Source organism: Sesamum indicum, linkage group LG6, assembly GCF_026168435.1.
Source record: "Sesamum indicum cultivar Baizhima isolate 11 linkage group LG6, ASM2616843v1, whole genome shotgun sequence".
Classification (NCBI taxonomy): Eukaryota; Viridiplantae; Streptophyta; class Magnoliopsida; order Lamiales; family Pedaliaceae; genus Sesamum; species Sesamum indicum.
The window spans coordinates 382,006-398,745 of NC_142662.1; the positions used below are offsets into that span (position 1 = coordinate 382,006).

General features: G+C 34.2%; 1 protein-coding gene across 1 annotated transcript; it reads left to right on the forward strand.

Moving 5' to 3' along the window:
• The first annotated feature begins 14,600 nt into the window (after positions 1–14,600).
• Positions 14,601–16,525, forward strand: LOC105165782 (AAA-ATPase ASD, mitochondrial). The gene has a single exon (XM_011084910.3). It carries the CDS (start codon positions 14,688–14,690, stop codon positions 16,314–16,316), a length of 1,629 nt encoding a protein of 542 aa, XP_011083212.1. The 5' UTR covers positions 14,601–14,687; the 3' UTR covers positions 16,317–16,525.
• Positions 16,526–16,740: the final 215 nt, after the last annotated feature.

The following is a 16,740-nucleotide window of genomic DNA, read 5'->3' on the forward strand; positions in this document are numbered from 1 at the left end:
TGTGTTGTTCTCTGTGCTTTTATTACAAATAATCTGATTTATGAATGATAGGTACTGTTATTCATTGTCAAGAATATTTGCCTAGCCAATTGAACTTGCAAATCCGTAATTGTTTGTTTAGTTCAATAACTAGTGGTAACATAATATAATTGATTATGTAGAAGTTTTCGATTATGTTGTGTGGAATGCACAATCTAACTTAAATAAATCCTCATAGGAATTTGGTTAGAATTGGGCTTTCTAGTTCTTAATGCTATCGGTAAATTAAATCTTGAGGATGTTCCCAAGATTGTTTACTCATTTGGGATTTAGTCAACGGACATTCCTTGACTATCCATACGGTAATGAAAGGTGAGGTCGTTAGGTCGTACCAATGACCATAACCAATTTATCTATCATGAATGATTGTTATCTTTACATCTATGATCGACTGTGGAATTAAGCATGATCCTATCTTTAACTAGAATACTCTTCTCTTATATTTATCTCTTCTAATTTTATTAGCTCTTTAGTTTAATTTAGTTTTTATTTTTATTCTTTTTCAAATCATAAACCCCCTAATTATTCTTATTTTTGAAGGAATTAATTTAAAACCAATCCTGTGGATTCGACCCTACTCACACTTCTACAAAAGTGTTTGTATGAATTATTTTTGGTGGATTCGACACCCATCACCCTCCATCCGAACACTTTGACTTTGTTTGGGATTTTTGCTTGCCAAAGCTTTCGCCACCATTCCATTTCCGAGTCAAACTGATTGCTAGAGTTGGGTTTCCCTTCAAGTAAGCGAGCCAGATGGTAGGCACTACGGACACTAAATATCCTATTTCGTGTTGGGTGCCTGACAATGCGGTCTTCAACTCCTCCTTTACTTAGTGGGATGTCGAGAATAATGTCAGAGTCCATGGGCCAAAACAGATCCTTTACCAAAACCGAGTTCCAATCATGCAAGTCTGAGTCAATTAAATATGAAACTTGCAATTAATAACATGAGAAGGAGGGTGAGTAATAGGACGATAAATATTTGGGCGAGAGAGACAGGGATCTTCCCAAATACGAATAGATGTTCTCGAACCAACTCTCCATTTGCAGTTGGATTTAAACACTCGATGTGCTGCCATGAAACTTCGCCAGGTGAAAGAGGGTCGACGGCCAGGTGAAGCTCTAAAGATATCACTATCTCGAAAAATATCAAGCTTTCAGTACTCGGGCGAAGAGACGGTTAGGATGGCAGAGCATGCGCCACAATTATTTTGCTAACATGGCAATATTAAAGTGATATAGTTGACGGAAACCCAAGACATTTAGCAGTTTGCTATGACATAAACGTTGCCATGAGAGCTAATGGATCTTGTTCTGGCTTTGATTCTTCCACCAAAAGCTAGATATCATGCTGTGAATTTCTCTCAAGAAAGCAATTGAAAGTTTAAAACAACCCGTAGTATATGAGGAAATAGTCTGAATAACGGATTTGATAAGAACCTCTTTACCTGCCTGTCTAGAGGAGCTTTCGTTCCAACCATTAATACGATTCCAAATTCTATCTCCGATAGAGGAAAGCAATTCTCTATTTGACCAGGCTATTCTCAAAGGAAGGCCAAGGTAGAGTTCCATCTTGTTTTCAGTTCGGATCTGCATTGACTGTGCACTGTTTGTTGCATTTCAATCTTGTGTTTTTGCTGAATGCCACGAAAGACTTCTGGAAATTTATTTCTTGCCCTGAAGCCAGAAGATAAGTTTCAAGGATCTCCTTGATGTGTTGAGTGGTTTTCGTTGTTGCCTGGGAAAAAATCAGAGTATCGTTTGTGAAAAGAAGGTGAGAAATACCAGGTGCATTCATACAGATAGAAACTCCTTTCAGTTGACCGTCCATTTATGCTTTCTGCAATAAAGAACTGAATGTTTCTGTGCATAGGAGAAACAGATAGGGGGAGGGGGGGTCTACTTGACAAAGCCCCCTCTGAGGAGAGATAGAACCAAATTGTTGACCTCGTAGCATGAAAGAATAAGACATAGAGGAGATAAAAAGCATAATGAGATGAATAAAGCGAGGAGGAAAACCAAGTTTGGACATAACCTGTTCCAAGAAAGCTCACTCAACCTTATCATAGGCGTTGCTTACATCCAAATTCATTGTCATGTAGAACTATCTACCTATGGTCTTAGTATTCAGGAAATGGTTAATTTCAAAACAGAGAAGGATGTTATTGTCAATGAGGCGACTAGGGACAAAGGCGGATTGGGAGGGTGAGATAATTCAATCAAGAATTAGCTTCCAATGGTTTGCAACAGTCTTTGATCCAATTTTATAGATTACGTTGCATAAGTTAATTAGTCAAAACTGGGTAAGTAACTCTGGGTTTTTGCATTTTAGTATGAACACAATGTTAGCATCATTGAAATGAGGGGGCATTTCATATGAATTCAGTAAATGGATAACACATGCAATCACGTATTTGTTAACAATGTGCCAGAACTTTTCGAAAAAAATGGGAGATTTACTGTCTGGGCCGGGTGATTTCGGGGGTGCTATTTGGAATAGAGCTTTTGTGATTTCATTCTCCGAGTATGGCATCATGAGGTCGTTCTGCCATATTTGAGTCCGCAACGCGATTCAAGTTCTTAGTCCCTCAGGTAATATCATCCAACTAAGGGTTGCTAGAGGCAAAGACTTGTTGAAAATAAGCAATAATGTGCTGTTGAATTTCCTCCTTTTGTGCAACCAAGCTCCAGCCAGATTTGTTTTGATACGATGGCTATCTCGTTGGTGAAAGAAACTCGTATTTCTATCTCATTCCTTAATCCATAATGCCTTGCTCTGTTGTTTCTAAATTGTTTCCTCGTGGGCTGCCATTTTTTCTAGCTCCTTTATGATGTGTGAGGCTTCTTCCATTAAAGCTTGTGTGGTTACTCCCAACTGAATCTCCAACAACCGTTTTTCAAGTTTCAACATCTCCTTCTTGTCTCTTTGAAATTCTGTTTGGCTCCATGCCTTAAGTTTATGTTTACAAGACTCTAACTGCCCAAGATATTGACCTCTCTCACCACTAAATCGTGTATCCCGCCAGCTATAAAAAACAACCTTTTCATAATTTTCTAATTGTAACCAAGCAGCTTTGAATCTGAACGGTCTAATTTTGTTACCCACAAGTCTCGGCTGCTGGGATAATGCAATAAGCAATGGGACATGGTCGGAGCAACTGGTTGGTAGATAAGAGACAGTGACGTTGTTCCCGGAATGGACCATCCAATCTCTGTTAGCACATGTTCTATCCAAGCGCCCCCTAACTGTGTGAGGATATTGTTTTATGTTATTCCAAGTGAATTGAGATCTCGAGAAACCAAAATCTGATAAGTTGCATTTTACTAAAGGCTGCCCGAATTTACGCATTTGTCACAACAGGCAAGGAGGTCCCCCTACTTTCTTAGACTGATCTAATATCCCGTTGAAATCACCGGCATAGAGCGAGGGTCATTGAGACTAAATGCGTAAAGTCGAGAGTAAATTTCATGACCCATCTCTTTTTATGTTAGGTTCCCTGTAAAAACCCGTAAATCACCATCAATCATTTTTCTTACCAAGGCGAATAGAGACATCAATGTGATTTCTTGAGAAAATTTGAAGCTGAACCTCCATGTTTTTATCCCACAATATGGCCAGTCACCCACTTTTTCAAACTGATTCTAAACTAAAACCATACATATTAAAATTTAATTTCAAATTATCAATTTGGCTATATGAGCACTTGGTTTCCACAAAAAAAACCAGGCAGGGTGGTGTTCCCAAGTAAGACCATCCAGGGTTCTAATTGTCCAAGAGCCCCCTAACCCTTGGCAGTTCCAGTCGAGGAGACTCATAATGGTTGGCGGGAGTGCTCGATAGTCTCTGCCATAATATTGGTGATGCCCGTCATAGGGAATGCGAGCTTTCCAACTTTGGACAAACTCTAGGTGGGAGTCTCATCATCATAATCAATCTCATCCAACAAGCAATGTTTCTGTGGCAGAATAGGCTTAGGAGAGTTTTAGGATTTATTTGGGAGAGATTTTCGACAAGTAGAAGAGGTGATTTTTCTGGTGGAGGTGGGGATAGTATTGGACGTAGTATGGTCAGTAGGGTGATGATGGTGAGGAGAAGGATGGCTGACGTTGCATGGAATGGGGATAGTGGGCTGTACGTCTATCAGAGGGGCAAGGTTTGTGGTGTGTGTGGAGGATCGAAAGCAGGAATGAGTCGATGTATTTGTTGCGATATTTTCTAATGGGGGTAGAATGAGATTGAGGTCAGTGATGGGGGCTTGGGGTTGAGTGTGAGTGCCTGTGGCTGCATTGTTCATGTTGGTGGGATGGTACTGTGGTAAGGAAAAGGTATTCCGAATATGGCTTGGCCCCGAGGGCGCAGGACCTCGGTGTAGGGTTTTTTTGTTGTATGGTTATGGAAAAAGGGGCGACGAGGTTGGGTGAAGCTATCTTGCACCTTGTTGAAGGACAACCGGCTGCGTCAGGTGGTGGGAATAGAGGCCCTCAGCCATGCACCATAAGGAGAATTGTCACCTGGGTCAACAAAGTCATCACTCAGCTGAAGTTCACAAAATCTGGAAATGTGTTAGATTTGACCGCAGAAATAGCAAAAAATTGGTAATATTCGGTAAGCGAAAGTGACCAATTGTTCATAACGAATTACTGTCCGAATTTTCAAATCCCTTTTTAGTAGTTTTATGATATCAATTGCGACTCTGATGCGAATGAAGGAGTCCTAGACAACCCCATTTTTATCCATATCAACCTCTTTCAGTCGCCCAAGTTTGTTCAAAATTTGATGGGTGCCGAATTTATCAAAAATATTTTTCTACTAAAACTTTTGAAATTAGTGAGTAGTTTACAGAGATTGATATTAAATTACTTTCTTTAAATAAAAAAAATGGGGGGATTTTGTTTAAAGTCTAAGTTCAGAAACAAAATAAAGAAAAAATTAAATATGAGAACAAGGATTTTTAGTTAAAGATAAGATCATGCTCAATTCCTTAGTTGATCATAAATACAAAGATGACAATAATTCAAGATAGATAAATTAGTTATGATCATTGATACGACCTAACAACATCTTACCTAGTTGATAGTCAATGAATGTCCGTTGACTAAATCCGTAAAATAAACAACCTTAGGAACATTCTCAAAATTTAATTTACCAACAACATTAAGAACTAGAAAGACTTAATTCTAACCAATAAATTCATATGAGAATATATTTAAGTTAGATTGTGCATTCCCCAAAACATAATAAAAACTACGACATAATCAATTATGTTGTGTTACCACTAGTTATTGAACTAAATAAATAATTACAGATTTGCGAATTCAATTGGCTAGGCAAATATTATTGACAATGAACAACGATACCTATCATTCATAAATCAGATTATTCGCAATAAAAGTACAGAGAACAACGCAAATACCCATAGGAATGAAAGTAGAAAACACAAGTTAGATCTCACAACATATTGGAATCAAGTATTCATCGAATCTTTAACCAGAAATAAAAAAACTAGCCTAGCATGTTAACGAGAGAATAAATAAATGAAGAAGAGAAAATATTATAGAAAAATAAAGAGAATATCCCCAAGGATGAGAGATCAATAGATGTCTATATAGTGAATTACATCACATATATACTAACTAGTTACCTAATCCTAATAGAACTAGAATTCCTAATAAAACTAAAAGTCTTAAGGAAATAAAATTATTATCCTAAAGAGATTCTTCCAGCAAAGGTCCCAATCCGCTAAAGGTGTCCCAATTCGACTCAAATCTTTCCAAATTTTATTTCTTGAACTTTCCTTTTTCAACTTCATTTCTGCAGATTTAGGCATGGGCATGTGTAACTCACCCTTCTAATATGTCAAGTGTTGATTTTTTATTTCTTTCTCCCTTTTTCATTTCATCAATCCATTATGGGCTAATGTTGGAATATGACACTTGATTAGGAGCATTTTAGTTGCAAAAGCCATTAAAATATCACTCAAAATTAACACTAAATGCACTCCTATCAAATATCCCCACACTTAACCCTTTGCTCGTGCTCGATGCAATGAAATAAAGATCAAGAAGGTTTACGAATTTTGTTCCAAGCTTCAACAGATCATAGATGAAGGTACCCAAGCGAAAATTCAGTTAGGTTTTCAAAGAATGATATACCACAATGATAAGAGACAGTTCAACAAGTTTCAAACAAATTTTCACACGATGATTTTTACCAAAAACAAGGCATGAAAAATTAGTAAACTATTCTCTCATACCTCCCGATCTCTCAAGTGTTTCGCTCAAATGCTTTTTATGAAAATGCTTCACCATAGGCTTGATTATACACCAAAATTCCACCACTTACAGATATTCACACACTTGAATCAAGAGGTCTTAACTTTTAGTCGTAATGAGGCTTTGGTTTAGGTGTAAGAAGTATTAGAAAAAATGAGGTAAAAATCCAAGTAACTAGAATAGAGTAGCAAGTAATAGATATAAGAATTCAAACTTCTCAAAATTGATTCGATACCTTTCTGTTCTGAGATTTGATATAATTATGAATACTTTTTTATTATTTAAATATTTTTGAATACTCCCTCAAATGAAAAATTATTATAACGACATTTGATATAATTATGAATACTTTTTTATTATTTAAATATTTCTGAATATCCTCTCAAATGAAAATTTATTATGCCATCGTTAGACGGTAAGGTGGATATTATCATTTTATTAGTGTTGATTTTTAAATAAAATTAAAAAAAACTATTTGAAGAAATATAAAAATAATTAAGGATGGGTAAACTAATAATCCATACATAATATTAATCATAAAAATATTTTTGAAAAATCCTAAATATATAAAGGGCATTTTGATCGATTTACCACAAAATCGGGTAAAAACCTAATAAAGTCTAACAAAATAGACTCAATTTTAGACAAACTTTTTAATTAAATAATATTTATAATTTTTAAATAATAAAATTATATTTATAATGACGTTAAACTTTATGAGAGGTGACGGTGATAATTAATATGTTGGGCTGTCACATTCACATATTGTACATTTATCAGGCCTTAAATTTGGGCCAAAGTAGAAGATAAGTACCACAGTAACAGCTTAAATACAAAGAAACTTAAAGGAAGCCCATTTGAACTTCAAAATGTGGTAGACTCTTTCAACATGCAGTCCGGCCCATATGTAAGACCTCATCTATAATATACCAATATTTTGAAAAATTACTCGATGCAATATTTGATACGGATATGGTTCGGACATGCACCTGACACATGCAGCATTGGAGTGTCAGAATATTAAAACAAAAAAAAAAAAGAAAACACGGCGTCAGACACCACTGTTGGTATGTCCGCATACGTTTTGGAGGTGTATTTGACAGGTTTTGAGCACTTTTTGATTTAAAAATTTTTTGGACATTTTTTTTAAAAAAAAGAAAATTTAGGCGTAATAAAAAAAAAAGAATTAATTGACACTCTTTTTAAACTAAAAATATTAGGCTAAAATTACTAAAAATTTGAGAGATGTTTATGATTTAACTAATTTAAATTGTTAGAAATTTTTCATTGTATTCTTTTTAAAATAAACTGATTATATATATTTTTGAAGCCACGTTTGATTAAAAATATAGTTATAAGACATGTTTACTTTATATTTTTTTAATTTTTTCATATTGATATTTTAATTTTATGAAAAATTAAAAATATATACAATATAAATATATATTATATTAGCCGTGTCGTGTCATAATTTTTTTATATTTTTTGTATCACCATATCTGTATCGTATCATGTCCATGTCACTGTGTCCGTGTCCATATATCATAGGACCTCATCCTTATCCCTTGTTTTTTGTTCATATTTACTCTCCCGGCATGTCATTTTTGTGTGCATATAAATAAATCATATTTTTATTATTAGTCAACCCTTTTACATTAAATTATAACCACCCACGAAGTCACTATGACATAATCAGCATGAGGTAATAAAGATTCCATGGACATAAAAGCAAGACAAAATGTTTGATGGGAAAATTGTACCTCCCACTTAACTCATTCAACTCAGAATCAATTATATGATAAGTACAATATATTTGTTGTGTGATTGATGTATAATTTAAGGAGAGCGAGTAATTACATAACAAGTGTGATATACTTAGTTTGCTTTGACCAAACCTATTCCGAGTAAAAAAAAATTATATTTGAAGTCTAATCCAAAATCACATTCGTTGAAGCCAGCAACACAATCCTCTGCACCAGCTTTCTCATGCTCTGTTTTTGCAACCATTTTCTCTCTGCATTATGATTCTTAGTTCTTCCATTAGTCAAAATTTATCGAATTTAATAATATTAACAAAAAAATCAGAAAAAAAAATCTACAATAACCCCTGATCGATTTATTATTGAGTTATTGCAGGTCAAATAAATCTATTTATGACCAATCTATTCTCACACGTCATCACGCGTTAATAAATATAAGGAGATATATTTTTACCGTTATAAAGGTAGTTAAGTCTGAAAAAATTTGTTCCACCTACATTGGATTAAATTTTTTTTAAAAAAACAGTATAATTATCCCAATTATATATAATAGAGGGTCATTTTTAATCCAAGAGATTATTAGGTTTCCTGGATAGGAGAAGACGCGTCGATATTAATGATCCAAGAGTCAAATACGAGGGTTTGGTAGTTTTTGTGGTCCACTTCTTTTATTATTATTGTAATAATAATAATAGTAATGTAAGAAGAGAAGAGTTGTCACAATTACACTCTCACTCTCCATCTACTACGTCTGCGTCTGTCCAGCCCCAAATTCATTAAAAATGACGAACCCTTTTCATGTTGTAATAAATGCTAGATTTTGCTTTTGTTTTCCACATCATTTACTACCTACTTTTATCCTCATGCAAACAATTTGTATTCTACTCTAAATTAATTAGGAAAAAAATTAAAAGTAATTCTCATGTCATATTGCAAATGAACAAATTATAACTAATAATTTACTCCTCTGTATTTTTTAAAATGCATCAATTTACCCTTTATATTTTTTAAAATGAAGCAATTTACCTTACCTCCTTAGACAGGAAGGTAAATTACTTATTTTGAAAAAAGGATGAATAGTAATTTACCCTCTTCTAATATTGAAAATGAGTAAATTAATCCTACGAAAAATAAATAGCAAATTATATATTTTTGAATTACCTGACCCAACAAAATATGGAGCATTTTTGAGGCATTTATATGAAACAAAATATGAAAGTGAAAGTTGACTATATATAATTAGTCTTCCTCAATATTATTCTTTATTCGATGTAGCTACTACCATGTCACCCTTTATTTTTAACCTCCTTTTCTCAATATTCTCACTTTTTTTTAAGTGGTAATTATATATATAATTATATTGATATTTCGATAAATTAATTAATATATCAATCTAAATATGATTTAAAATAACAAATAAATTATAATAACTCAATAAAATTAAATAAATACATACACTTTGGTGGAACTCGAACCCATAAGCTTAAATTTGCTTATAAAACCTCAATCATAACCATTAGGGTAAGGCATCATTAGTGCAAACCTCCCAGTTACTCATCAATCTTTTTGTTTAATAAATTAACTATATATTCTATATTTATACATTCATAAAGTTTATTTTATGGAAAATTGTTATCTAAATCACATATGACCGAACCAAATTAATCATACTTGCTATATAATTGGTAATTCGATCCAAATTAGAGTGGACATAATAAATGAGTTGAGGGTGAATGTGTCTAGGCATCAGGCTTATAGAGCCAAAAAAACAGCATTAAAGGAGCTTGAAGGCAGTTCTCAATGGCAGTATAGCAAACTTTGGGACTATTCAGAGAAAATAAGAAAGACTAATCCTATGTGTATTGTGATTGTGGGAACTGAACAGATAGATGGGGAGGAAAGATTTAGTAGATTTTATGTGTGTTTTGGGGCATTGAAGACTGGGTTTAAAGCTGGATGTAGGCCTATAATTGGGGTTGATGGATGTCACTTGAAGGGGCCTAATGGGGGTATTCTTCTCACTGCAGTAGGTGTTGATTCAAACAACTGTTTATACCCTATTGCATATGCTATTATGAATAAAGAATGCAGAGAGACATGGGAGTGGTTTCTAATTGTTTTGAAGAATGATCTTAATATATACATTCATGTCTGATAAACAAAAAAGCTTAATGCAAGCATTTGAACAAGTTTTCCCGGGGTGTGATCACATATTTTGGGTGAGGCATTTGCACAATAACTTCAAGAATGAACTATGGAATGCTGCCAAGGCATGTACTGTTGGTGAGTGGAAAATGAGAATGCAAGAAAGGAAAACTTTGTCACAGCAAGCTTTGGAATAGTTTAATGATAAACTTGCAGTTCAGTGGATTAGGTCTCACTTCAGTAAGTCATCTACATGTGATATGTTGTTGAATAATGTGTGTGAGACTTTCAATGCTTGCAATTTGGATTGCAAGAGACAAACCAATACTTATGATGCTTGAATGGATAAGAAAATATCTTATGAGAAGGCTGCAAGAAAATAGAGATAGGAGGGCAACAAACTGGAAGAACATATTGTGTCCTAAAATTGAACAAATCTTACAGAACATGCAAATAAGGTGTCTGATTGTATGCCCATCAAAGCTGATGATCTCCATTATCAAGTATCTTGTTTTGATGGTAGTCAACATTGTGTGGATCTTGGGTCGAGAAGTTGTAGTTGTAGGAAGTGGCAATTGTTAGGTATACCCTGTAAGCATGCTTGTTGTGCCATTTATCATAAAAAAAAAAGAGCCTTCAGATTATGTGGCAGATTGTTACACAGTTGAGACTTATAGGAGAGTGTATAACCCTGTTATACAACCAATGAGTTAAGTGGCCTTGTGGTCCGAGTCTTGCATAATTCATCCTCTACCACCCAACTTTAGAAGGGGTGTAGGGAGACCTCCAAAGACAAGAAGAAGAGAAAGTGATGAGCCTACATTGAAGAACAAAAGGAAAAGCAAGAAGGAAAAAGTGCAAAAGTTGAGAAGGCATCAGACCACAATTCACTGCAGAACATGTGGGGAACCTGGGAATAAAAGTGTCCGAAAATCTGCCAGATGACTAAAAGTAAGCAATTTCATAAGTTACTGGACCTAAACAAAAATGGATATAGTTATCGGACTAAATTAAAATTAGGCATACTTAGCGAACTAAAATAATACTTTTCTCTTGAAAAATTAAATCTAGCACTTTTTGAACTTTGTTTTCATTTAACAAACGAGTTCTTCCGTTAGTCAAAATTGATGGAGTTTGTTGCTTTCTAATTAATTTAGAGTAAAATACAAATTGTTTGCATGAGGACAAAAGTAGGTAGTTTATGATGTGGAAAAGAAAAGCAAAATGTACCATTTATTGCAACATGAAAAGAAGAAGGAGGTGGGCTGATCAAAAGACTTGGTCATTTTTAATGAATTTGGAGGTGGAGAGTGAGAGTGTATTTCTGTAATTGGTATTCGACTCTTGGATCATCAATATCCACATGTCTTCTCCATCGCTAGATCAACATCAACGCTGCGGTGGAGCATTTTTGAGGCATTTATATAAAACAAAATATCAAAGTGAAAGTTGACTATATATAATTAGTATTCCTCAATATTATTATTTATTGAAAAAATTGCATAATACTCCCTGTGTTATACTAAAATTGCATAAAACTTATCTGTGTTAAATAAATAACCATAAAAGACCTTGTGAATTTTGAAACCTTGCAAAAAAGACCCCCTTCGTCCAAAACTGACCGAAGGTGTTATATACGCGGTGGAAATGAGAGTAGGATTTTTTTTTGTTATCCTATTTCAGCTTTTTTGGGAGTGCAATTGTCCAAAATACCTTTCTCCTTCATTATATATACAACTTAACATCCCCTCACAAACATACTATAAAAGTAGAATTTTAAGTGAGTAAATTTTCAATTTGTCCCTTTTGTTTGAATATAAATAAAAATCATATATTATAAATTAAACTAAATTAAATTAGTATTTAATTTAATATATTTTCATATTTATTTATAAAATATACTAAATCAATAAAACAATCCTACAATTATATGAGATTTTTTAACTTTTATAAATGTTATATTATTAATCAAATTAAACTATTATTTAATTTAAATGTATTTTAATATTTATTTATAAAATATACTAAATGGATATAAAAATACCTAAAATTTATATCATTTTTTTTAACTTATATAAAATATTATATCAATACTATTAATATACATTTATATTAAGCATTTACTATTTTTTATTAAATTAAATACTTTACTAAATTATTATTTAATTTAAATATATTTTAATATTTGTTTATAAAATATACTAAAAAAATACGAAAATACTTAAAAATTATATCAATTTTTTTAACTTATATAAAATATTATATTTAAATTAAACATTTAATATTTTTTATTATTTTTATATTTCATTAAATTAAATAATTTTAATTAATTTTTAGTTATTAATTCTTCTCTGTCGTCTTCTCCAACGCCGATGAGTCGCTGGCGGTGATAAAAATGGGCAATCTTGATCTCTGGAATCGTCTCGATGGGAGGAGTCGAACGGTGGTAGTCTCAGGCCATGATTCGTCAAGACGGCGGCGAATCGACGCAACAAACATCATGGCAAAAATAAATTTAAAAGTTTTGGATCTCACCAAAAACTTGATGAAAATGAGCAAGGTTGGTCTCGTTCGAATCGTCATGTCGAGGCGAGTTTACTGGTGGTGGTCCCAGGCTGGAATTCAACCAGACGACGACGAATTGAAGCCGAGAAGCTTTTATGATCTTGCCCGAAGCCCAGTCTTTCCAGTTAATGAAAGTTCAAATTGATGGTATGGATATATTCATCTTGAAGAGAAAAATCCAATGGTATAAGCCATGGTCGGAAATTCTTTCAGACGACGACGGAATCATAGAAAGAAGATTCGAAAATAAATAATATATATAATATATATACAATATATATAATGTATATATATATAAATATAAATAAAAATATATTTAAAATACTTAAGATCTGGACCGTTTATTTTTTTTTCGGTAAAAGTAATTTTCATTAAATAAAAAAAGTATAATAGTACAACACAACTTGCTTAATCGGACCGTTTATTTTTTACATTCAAATATCAATGGTTGTTATAAAAAGAGTATAGCGGTCAATTTAGCAAAACATTAACGCTGATAGGATTCATCTACCGGAATGGGAGAGTATGCAACAATTTAGAAAACATAAGGGATTTTTTCCCTATTCTTTTAACACAGGAAGATTTTAGCTAAATTTTGAAAACACAGAGGGATTTTATGCAATTTTTTCTTCTTTATTTGATGTAGCTACTACCATGTCACCCTTTATTTTTAACCTTCTTCTCTCGATATTCTCACTTTTTTTTTAAGTGGTAATTATATATATAATTATATCGATATTTTGATAAATTAATTAATATATCAATCCAAATATGATTTAAAATAACAAATGAATTATAATAACTCAAAAAAAATTAAATAAATACATACACTTTGGTGGAACTCGAACCCATAAGTTCAAATTTGCTCATAAAACTTCAATCATAACCATTAGACTAAGGCATCATTAGTGCAAACCTTCCACTTACTCATCAATCTTTTTGTTTTAATAAATTAATTATATATTCTATATTTATACATTCGTAAAGTTTATTTTATGGAAATTCTTATCTAAATCACATATGACCGAATCAAATTAATCATATTTGTTATATAATTGATAATTCGATCCAAATTAGATCAATTTTTCTTATTTTATTGTGTATATTTGAATAATATTTCACCACTTACAATAATCACATAAAGAGAAAATTGCACCTTTTGTCCCACCGATACAGGGTGTTGCATATTTGATCCCATAATTTATGAGCTTAGCACATTTGGTCCCAAAGATAAAAACTTATAATATTTTTGGTTTCATAGGATAAAAGTATTGGCATATTTGGTTCTATGTGATAAAAACTTATAATATTTTTAATCTCATAAAATAAAAATTATAACGTATTTTTTTATCCCAAATGCTAAAATTTTTATTTCTATAGACTAAATATATTAAGTGAGACAAAAAATATAATACTTTTTATCATGTGAAATTAAAAATATAATTTCTCGACACATAAATAGTGCACATATGTGTGTATGCAATAATGTGTAGAATTTAAAATGAACTTAGATCAAAAGATTAAAATTGCTATTTAGGGACACCGAATGTAAAAGTAAAGTAATATGAGGATTAGAAAGTGATATTTGCATATTTTCTCTAAGTCAACAATGGGGTGCTGAGACGTATTGTGGTGAGTGGTGACCTCACCCAAGGAATCACTTTCCCCACATCTTCCTCCCTAAAAAAACATATAAGAAATAAGTGTATTATACTTATAATATAATTAGTTCGGGTTCGATAAAATTCAATTTGAATTAATTTTTCTTTTTTCTTGTCGGCCAAGATTTAATTCCTCCAAGTTTTACTATATATATACACACAACACACACACTCACTTCAATAACCGGAAACTACATTTAGCAAGAATTGAGAATTGAGAATTGAGAGAAGCAAAGCAAAGATGTTACCTCCCATGGCTGACATAATGACCAAAATGAGCTCTGCGATTGGAGGCCTACTCATCGCTTATGCCATGTTCCAGAACTATTTCCCTTACGAACTTCGTGGTCCCATCAAACGCTACACCCAAAAATTCATCAGTTTTCTCTACCCATACATCCAGATCACCTTCCCCGAGTACCACGGCGATGGTTTCGAGCGCAGCAAAGCCTACGCCGCCATCCAGAGGTATCTGAATGCTAATTCCACCAAACACGCTAAGCGCCTCCAGGCCAACATGGTCCGTGACACCGAGTCCATCGTGCTTAGCATGGCCGACCACGAAGAGGTCACCGACGAATACGAGGGCATCAAGCTATGGTGGGCTTCCAGCCAAACCACCCCTAATCGACAGTCAATCTCCTTCTATCCCAGAGAAGATGAGAAGAGGTACTTCGAGCTCACTTTCCACAAAAGATATCGAGATTTGATCACCAACAACTACTTGAAGCACGTTCTTGACCAAGGAAAGGCCATCACCGTGAGGGAAAGGCAGAGAAAACTCTACACCAATAACAAGAGCGAAAGCTGGTACGGTTACCGCCGGAGTATGTGGAACCATGTGATCTTCGAGCATCCTGCAAGCTTCGACACTTTAGCCATGGACCCCCAAAAGAAGCAAGAAATCGTCGATGATCTCATTAACTTCACCAACTCCAAGGATTACTACGCTAAGATTGGCAAGGCCTGGAAGCGTGGATACCTCCTCTCCGGCCCTCCTGGAACAGGCAAGTCCACCATGATCGCAGCCATGGCTAATCTCTTGAAGTACGACGTCTACGACCTGGAGCTGACGGCGGTTAAGGACAACACGGAGTTGAGGAAATTGCTGATAGACATTGCCAGCAAGTCCATTATTGTGATAGAGGACATTGATTGCTCGTTGGACCTGACGGGGCAAAGGGAGAAGAAAAAGGCGGACAAGAAGGAAGGGGATCAAAATGGTAAGAAGAAAGATGAAGAGAAGGATGAGGTTAAGGAGAAACTGAAGAAATTGGAGGAGGAGAAGAATAAGACAAGCCAGGTTACGTTGTCGGGGCTTCTCAACTTCATCGACGGGCTCTGGTCGGCCTGTGGGAGTGAAAGACTCATCGTTTTCACGACCAACTATTTTGAGAAACTCGATCGTGCTCTCATTCGAAGAGGGAGGATGGACATGCACATAGAGCTGTCCTACTGTGGATTCGAAGCGTTCAAGTTCTTAGCCAAGAACTATTTGGACATTGACTCACACGAGCTGTTTGCGACGGTGAAGCAACAGTTGGAGGAGACGAAAATGACTCCGGCTGATGTTGCTGAGAATTTGATGCCTAAATCGGGCAGCGACGATGCGGAGACTTGTCTGAGGAGACTGATGAAAGCCCTGGAAAAGGCAAAGGAAGAAGAGAAGCGAAAGGCAGAGGAAGAAGAGAAGCGAAAGGCGGAGGAAGAAGAGAAGCAGAAGGAGGGTGAAGAAGAAAGGAAGAAAAAAGAGATGGAAAATGGTAAACATGAAAAATTGGAGAATGAAGTGAAAGAAAATGGTGAAGCAAATAAGGGTAGTGATGAGGGTGAGAATTTGGAGGATGGGGGGATAGAAAATGGCAAATGATGATCATAACATAATTAATGCTATCTATTACTACTGTTTATTCATGGTATATACTCTAATATTTGTACGAATAAAAGAATTGATGATGTGAAAATTATATTTGTATTGATTTGATTAGGTGAATTAATTGTTAGGTATAGTTTGCAGGTGAGATGAATTAAAGTGTCCACTCTTAATTTGTGATGATGATGATTGATTGCAGTTTGCAAGTTTGTGTGCCACTACGTTACGACTACGATTAACCAAACTATAATTACAACCAAGAAAAGCTAATGATATCAGAGACAACAGGACCAACATATGGACGAGTCTGAGATGGGTGAGTTGAGTTTAGAGATTAAGTTTGCACAATCGCTCTCAACAGTGATAGATTGCCATTCCATCCGAGTTGCTAGTTCCAAATCGTGTCGAGCTGCAAAGGCTT